At 45.0% G+C, this 7,558-nt stretch overlaps 2 protein-coding genes across 3 annotated transcripts; both read right to left on the bottom strand.

The window, feature by feature from the left end:
* Window positions 1-242: 242 nt before the first annotated feature.
* Window positions 243-1,700, bottom strand: LOC136472592 (probable methyltransferase At1g29790). Its single transcript, XM_066470291.1, has one exon. The coding sequence runs from the start codon at window positions 1,695-1,697 to the stop codon at window positions 243-245; it is 1,455 nt and encodes a 484-aa protein (XP_066326388.1). The 5' UTR covers window positions 1,698-1,700.
* Window positions 1,701-5,765: 4,065 nt separating this feature from the next.
* On the bottom strand, window positions 5,766-6,704 carry LOC136472590 (uncharacterized). 2 transcript variants are annotated; one of them, XM_066470288.1, is made up of 5 exons: window positions 6,614-6,704; window positions 6,435-6,528; window positions 6,229-6,353; window positions 6,075-6,149; window positions 5,766-5,995 (listed from the first exon to the last, which is right to left on the bottom strand). In XM_066470288.1, the coding sequence occupies exons 1-5, from the start codon at window positions 6,657-6,659 to the stop codon at window positions 5,898-5,900; spliced, it is 438 nt and encodes a 145-aa protein (XP_066326385.1). In that variant the 5' UTR covers window positions 6,660-6,704; the 3' UTR covers window positions 5,766-5,897. The 2 variants fall into 2 exon arrangements, with proteins under 2 accessions (XP_066326385.1, XP_066326386.1); XM_066470289.1 differs by having other exon boundaries at window positions 6,115-6,149.
* Window positions 6,705-7,558: the final 854 nt, after the last annotated feature.

Genomic DNA, 7,558 nt, shown 5'->3' with positions numbered 1-7,558 from the left:
CAATTGAAATTTTGTAAACAACAAAGAGCTTTTTCTCTGGTACATCTTGCAAGCTTTCTATGAGGAGCCGGACTAGACACAGTTAAACTGGCTTGAGGGAGGACAATGTCATACTGAATTGGATTGGGAAAACACATTGAAATCCTTTGCATTTATTGTTCAACAAGTTAAAATTGAATCAGACCCAATTTACAAAGATCATCCAGTGCATGCAAATAACCAGAGTCAGCATGATGATCATATCACGACCTTGGCGGTTTCTCGAGCAGCGCGGAGAGGTAGACCTCGTCCTTGGACTTGAAGGAGACGACCCACCGGTGCTTCTTGTACCGGAACTGCAGGAACATGTACATGTAGTCATCGAGGTCCTTGCGTACGCAGGCGAACTTGTCCACCCAGAGCAGTCCACCAGGGCGGAGCACACGGTCCCAGTCAAAGAGCACGAAGTCCAGCAGCTGCAGGTCCACCCACCCCTCGAAGAACCCTGCCGTGTGCACCAAATCCATGGTGTTATCAAACAGCGGCAACCGCTGGCTCATCGTCGCGTACAACGGCACCAGCCCCCGCAGCGCCATCGTCTCCGCGAACGGGGCGCCCAGGTTCATCGCCGCTGACACGATGGTCACGTTGCGCTCCCGCATGCGCGCCGCGAAGCTACCCGTGCCCACGCTCATGTCCAGGCCGATGCGCACCTCGCCGGGCTTCGCCGCCAGCACGTCATCGATACGGAAGTCGGCGAGGGAGGCGGTGCGGTTGGTCGACGCTGCGCCCATCCACCGCTGCTTCTCCCGGTCCATGTCGAAGCACCCCACACACCGGTCGTAGCCGCGGCGCTGGTTTCTCGCGGACAGGCACTTGTAATCACGACAGTGGTAGCGGCTCCACCGGACGTTGCCGTCGTCGGGCAGCGTCCAGAGCGACTCGTTGATAGGCAGCGGGCGGTGGAAGAGCTTGGAGGCCGGGGCGAGGCAGCGGCGGCGCGGCAGCGGGTCGCAGCCGCCGAGCATGAGGCGCTGGCCGAGGTCCCAATCGTCGGGGCAGTGCGAGCCGACGTCGTAGCTCATGTACTCGTCCAGCTCTCGCCGCATGAGCACGCACGCGTGGCCGATGGTGCTGTACGTCCGGTTCGTCCCGTACACGCTGGGCAGGCCGTCGCGGTTGCCCTTGGCCGTCACGTACTTGCGCGTCTCCTCGGCCGTGAAGAAGTTGACGAGAGGGTCCACGGCCGGCGTGGTGGAGGCGTCGCCGTCCCCGTCGTCGGGGCGCGGGATGCGGATGAGGCGGAGGGCGATGTGCGCGCTGTAGAGCGGGTGGATGACTTCGTCCTCTAGGAACCGGCGGAACTCCGGCATGGTCATGTTCTCCTGCGGCTTGCGCCTGGCCTTGCTTTTCTTGGTCTTCTTGGCGACCTTGAGCGCCGTTGCCTCCAGCTTGTCTTGGAGCTCGGCGAGCTGGACCAGCACGTCGTCGACGCGGTCCGTGAGTGCGCGGATGTCGAAGCTGGCGTAGCCCGCCGTGTCGGTGTGGAACTTGGTGCAGTGGGCGGGGTCGACGTCGAGGCCCGGGAGGAGGCTGTGGGTGGCGTAGAAGCGGTGGAGGCTAGCCATGCTGATGATCATGACGAACACACCCATCGCCAGCTGCATCACCGCCATGAGCCGCGTGAACCGGCACCGCGCGAAGCAGAAGCCCTCCATTGTCCTCCGTGTCAATGGTGCTGTGACATCTTGCCGTCCAGCTTGGACTCTTGGTGCCAGAAGTTAGTTCCTTTGGAGAGTAATTAGCGTGGCAACTGAAAAGTGATCAGTTCTTAGGGCGCACTCCACTGTGAAGCTCAGATCTCCATGCTCATGCATGCATTGTTTGTTTATCAGCCTACTCAACGCTGAAAAAAGGGAGTTAGAAAGAGTACAACATGAAGCAGTTCAAATGCATGGATTGTTGGTGGAGAAAGTTGACGAGTGAAAGTGTGTAACCGAAGAGCGAGTGATACGCAACCGCAACACAGAAGCATACCCCTCAAATATATACTCTATTTCTGCCAGTGGCAAGGACAGTTGTTAGACTCGTGTCTAGTGATCTATAATGCTGATTTTAGTGGCAGCATGTGCTATCTATCTCGGTTTTGATGTTGTTTATTTGCTGAATCTACAGTTTCCATATTGATAGCAGGTTCTGATGATTGCTAAGCTCTCAAAACTTCAATGACCATGGGTCGATCATGTAGCGCTAATTATGTTAAACAGATAGTCCAAATGGTAATAAAGAAATTAAACAGATAGTCCTTGACCAATTTTGTTGGCCTTTCTTTTAGCTCATTTTAGAGAACACATTACTCAATTTTAACTTCACTTTTTACAGGAGTACTTAACAATAAACATTTTGTTGCTTACAATTGATAAGATTCTGAACTTTGATCGGTGGCAGGAACAAGTTTCCCTGCTATCGTTTTTTTGTTTGTCAAAACGACAATGTAGAGAACATCCTATTATGCGATTTTGTAGTAGACTAAGTTGTTATATATTAATGTTAGTCTTGAAAAATATTCATTTTGATTACATCAATGGTAGTTATCGATTCTGTTTCGCTTGGTAGTTCCATAACCTGATCTATATACTAAAACTAAAGAATGTGAGTCTAGCTTAATTAGTTGGGTGGAAGATACGATCATAGATCCAACCACCTAGTTTCAGGTTCTGACTCGAATTTACCGCCTAGTTTCAAGTTCTGACTCGAATTTACCACTGGTCATGTCCATTTTTTCTTAATAATGAAAAACTTAGACATGTATCAAGTAGCACATGAGATAAGTTAGCCAAAAACTGTGGATGATTAGTGCTGTAAAAGATTCTCATGTTAGATACCAGATTCAAAATAGAGATTGAATTCACTGAGAAGTCGCGTCTAATCTCCGGCCAAGAGATGCCACCCAACGGACAGCCTACAAGCAAAGCCCCCATGTGGCTTGGAGTGAGCACGGGGCCGGAGTGAGCACACAAAAATTGTTTTCTACGACATCTGCACACAAGCTTCATTAAGCTAATCCAGATGAGCAAGTTGGAGCTTCTTCAACGATAATGCTCCAATTAAGACGTTCGGACGGACGTACGCCTCATTCTGCTCACTCCCGCACCCAATCCCACGCTTCATCCTCCCTTCCGCGCTCGCGCCCCACCCACCCCGACGCGCAGCCATGGCTGCCTCCTGGGCCGGCGGCGGTGCCCTCAGCCACCCTGGCGGCTCCTCCCCCACCCCGGCAGCGCCCCTCCGCCCACCCCGGCATCCTCACCCACCGGTAGCGCCTAATGCCTGCGGATCTGGTTCCCCCACCCCGGTGAGATCCATGGAGGTGGCACGACGATTTTGTAGGTAGGGATGAAAAGGAAACGGTCGGAAAATCCCTCAACCGTTTTCTACTTCTACATTTGAATACAAAAAAGAAAGCGAAAGCTGTAAAGCCAGACACGAAAACAAACACGAACTTATGGAATATCAAGAATTTCGAAAACGAATTAATTCTAGCATAATTATGTCGAACACGGTCGGTATACGAAAAATCAATATTGAATATTCCCATAGGACCAAGTGCATAACAATGACCAAGTGCATAACAATTAACAAGTCTATAACTTTCATATAAAAATATCTCCATTCAACACCATATCGGAAAGATATGATTTTTCTAAGACAACAAGTGCGGGTACGTGATTAATATAGTGCTTAAACTTTGTTTAATTTTTTTGAACATATTAGTGACCTCGAATAAAAAAACTAAAAACTAGAAAGTTGTAGATCTCGTCGAGAACTACGATTTTCATATACAAATCATCTTCATCCGAGATCGTATGAAAAAAATACAATTTTTCTAAAGCTGGACTTCTAGTGGGCCAAATTTGGTTCAAACCAAAATTTGAATTCGGGATATTCCGAAATAAAAGTAGAAAAGTAGAAAACGGTCGGAAAACGTCTAAACCATTTTCATTCCGATTTTGAATTTGATGTTCCGTATTTCGAACCGAATTCGAATTTATCCGAAAATACGAATTCGATCGGGTCAAATATAGAAAACGATGTGGTTCGGTACGGGATATTTCCGTACTGTTTTCATCCCAAGTTGCATGGGAGTGGGCGGCTCTCCTCCACCCTAGCGTGGCGCCCTCACCACCCCCGGCGGCGTCCTCTCTCACCCTGGCGACGGAGCTTCCCCACCCCGACGGCGCTGAGCCAAGCCCGGTACTAGTAGCGCTGGTGGCAGTGGTGCTCGCGCGCAACCGCTCGCCGCCGTCTCCGACCCTGACGACCGGAATCAACTGGTCCAGCCTTCCCCTCTTCTATATTGCATATGTATGTTTCATGTGTTTTAGGCGTTTCATATGTATGTTGTACTTGTTTCATATGGATGCTGTAAAAGTAGATCGGGGGATGTTGCGCATATTGCATATGTTGCAATTGTTTCAGAGGCATGTTGCAAACGTATGTTTCAGGTGTTTTAGATGTTTTAGAGGTATGTTTCATCTGTGTTTTTCGGACGCATGTTGCAAGTGTGTTTATCTAGATGTTGCATGTGTTTCACACCTATGTTACATGTGTTTTATCGGATGTTGTGCAGTGCGCGGGCATCCGGACATGGGCATCCGTCCGGACATGGGCATCCGTCCGGATGTCCAGGTGCTAGCACTACCGTTTCTTGAATCATGAGCTCATTTGACCTGGCAACACCAAAAATGCGTTCAAATCTCGTTGGAATTCTAGTCGGGACTACATGTTGCAGATAATGGGTTTTCACTTTGGTTTTAGAGCTGCTGTTGGGTATGTAAACTCTGAACTCTACTATGAGACCAAGGCCACTGTTAACGGGCAAAATAATTGGTGAAAATTACCACTCCGTGCCGTGAAAACCCTCTTGAAATACATGCCTAGAAGTTCTAAAAATTTTGAAATGATGCATATTCATAGTGCATAATATATAAATGTACATTGTCGCAAAAAGTTAGATACAAAATCATTTTCTAAATATTAACATGGAAATAACAAATTTTCATGTGTATATCAACTAGAAGACACAAACTTTGTCTTCTAGCACATGCACATGAATTTTCTCATTTTCATATGAATTTTTATAGATTGAGTTTGAATCTCAACTTTTACAACAATGTACATCTATAGATACACTGTATGCGCATCTCCTTATAATTTTTGAAAAAATTATTAATATGTGTATTAAGAAGATTTTCATGATTCCACCAAAGAGATGGTTTCCCACCAAATATTTTCCTGTGTTGGTGTGTGGTCATCAAGGATAGGCATGTGAGTAGTTCAACCTCTCACAAATCTGGTCATCTCTAAAAACTAAACCCTTTCTTTTAGAAAACAAATGGTGATGATTCACAACAGCACAAGTACTGGAGCATGATGGAGGGCATATTGTGCTTCGGCCCTCCCTTGGCTAACAAAGATTAACGAAGGTTTATGTATATATTTACAAACTAGGTAGCGTGTCTGTGCGTTGCTACTAGACAACTAAACTTTTATACTAAAAACACATAAATCGCACAATAAGATAACAATACTGTAAGACATTAAACTGACATTTAATCCAAAAAACAAAGTTTGTGAAATTAATAGTCACTAAGAGCACGGCACCGTAGGCTCACAAACTATACTATATAGATCTTTCCGTGATACGACTAAAATAATGTTTTATATCGGCAAGAAGTCTCCGATATTACAAACTAAATGAAGCAATCAAATATGTCAGACAAACATTGCTCAATCCACATATTTTGAACCTGTTTGACCAATGAAAATGCACAAAATGACTATTATATTAAACTAAATTCATGTCCATCATCTATTCAAAGTGCATGTCACAAGCGTGTAAATAATTTCAATATTATTTAGTTCTCTAAATTTATGAGACACGACACGGTGTCCTTAGCAAATTCTTGAACTCGGCGATGTCTGGCTTCATCAACAAGCAGATGATTGCGTAGGCCTATAAACAAATAAAAAACTTTTGGGTCAGTGTTGTAGTCAATAAATTAAATCAATGAATTACCCCAAAAGAACCTCACTTTGAAAATCATGCGCCTGATTACAAATAGGACTGAATACCAATTCGCTGAAATCGTCAGTAGTGGTCACTCCGCCTATAATGCACGAGCAAAAAAATGTAATAACTGATACTTTATTTAGTTAATACATATGAGGACATCCGTGATACAATACCTCTCTTTCTATTCATTTGTACATGGAGACCAGCTAAAATGCGCAACTCTGATGCCGCTTGCCGCCATTCCGATAAGTGACGGCATATGTGTGTATACTTGACTGTTATTATGATGCAGTGGTACCTACGAGTTACAAAATTGATTAGCATCGAACAATAAAAATTTGATAGCATGGAGCAATGATAAAATTTTCAATCTAAGTACCTTTCATTCATCAGCACCACATATCTGTACGGTCGCATCCGCACGTCATCCCTTCCTCGAATATTAGACACATGCACAATTATACCAATGACATCTACAAACACAAACGATAGTTATTGATGGAATAGGAGCATAAACATTTAACTATGTATTTTTAAATATAGGCGTATGAGGTATACCTGCAAAAAAGTACTCAGCTTGAGCGTATACATCCTCGAATTTCATAAAGGTACGAGGACACTAACAAATCCATGGCTCTCTCGGTGGTGCATTAGCCATACTTTGTGGAGATAGAACCACAAAGTAGTCGGCATATAAACGGAAGATGTAGCCTAAAGGATCAACATGAGTAGGCGCGAAGCCAACTCTCATGAAGTCATAACATTCTCCTATACGAAGCAAACTGTCGAACCTCATGGTTTGGTCGTTGTACGCAACCGCTTCCATTTTGGTTCCCTGTAAGAATATTAGATCCAACAGATTGATAACAATGGTCTATAGAAAAAAAATTAGACATGGTCCAGAAAGATAAGCTCAAAATGCACCTGCTCATCCTTCAAAATTATACGTAAATATGTATCACCATGGTGATGTTGTACGTTGCCTTTCCAAAAATCATGGCACTCACATCCCATATGGAAGATATGTGTTCGATTCCCACTTCATGGAATTCAACCCATCTATAATCCCGTCCGTGTCAATCAAAATGATAAAACACACGAGTAAACCTATGTTGATAGAAAATGATTGCATCGATCAATTACAAGATAAATATAACATAGTTACCTGTAGATGTGTGTATCGGTGATTGCAGGCGGCGGGTCAGCGTACACCCTCTTTCTTTTGAGCGACCGACAGCCAGAACCCATATCGGCAACTGAGAAACCAAAATCATGAAAAATATATAGGATGACATTAGTCGAACATAATATACTATTATTCTATGGAGATCGGCAAGCAATTAAAGATTTAAAGTTATCCGCGTGCTCTGTGCCTCTGTCCTGTTATCTTGATGACGTCATGTGAGGCCTCTGAAATAACTACAACACCTACATTGTTAATTTGCTAACATACATGACCGCAAATTTGATGCCCGTGCGTGGCCACGTGCCAACAAAATTTGA

This window comes from Miscanthus floridulus, chromosome 8, assembly GCF_019320115.1.
Source record: "Miscanthus floridulus cultivar M001 chromosome 8, ASM1932011v1, whole genome shotgun sequence".
Classification (NCBI taxonomy): domain Eukaryota; kingdom Viridiplantae; phylum Streptophyta; class Magnoliopsida; order Poales; family Poaceae; genus Miscanthus; species Miscanthus floridulus.
This window is presented reverse-complemented; position numbering and strand designations above follow the sequence as displayed.

Coding starts and splice junctions, on each gene's coding strand:
- LOC136472592 (XM_066470291.1), bottom strand. CDS start 1,697: ATGGAGGGCTTCTGCTTCGCGCGGTGCCGGTTCACGCGGCTCATGGCG.
- LOC136472590 (XM_066470288.1), bottom strand. CDS start 6,659: ATGAAATTCGAGGATGTATACGCTCAAGCTGAGTACTTTTTTGCAG. Junction 6,354..6,434: donor GTGGTGCTGATGAATGAAAG/GTACTTAGATTG, acceptor TGTAACTCGTAG/GTACCACTGCATCATAATAA. Junction 5,996..6,074: donor TCAGGCGCATGATTTTCAAA/GTGAGGTTCTTT, acceptor ATTTGTTTATAG/GCCTACGCAATCATCTGCTT.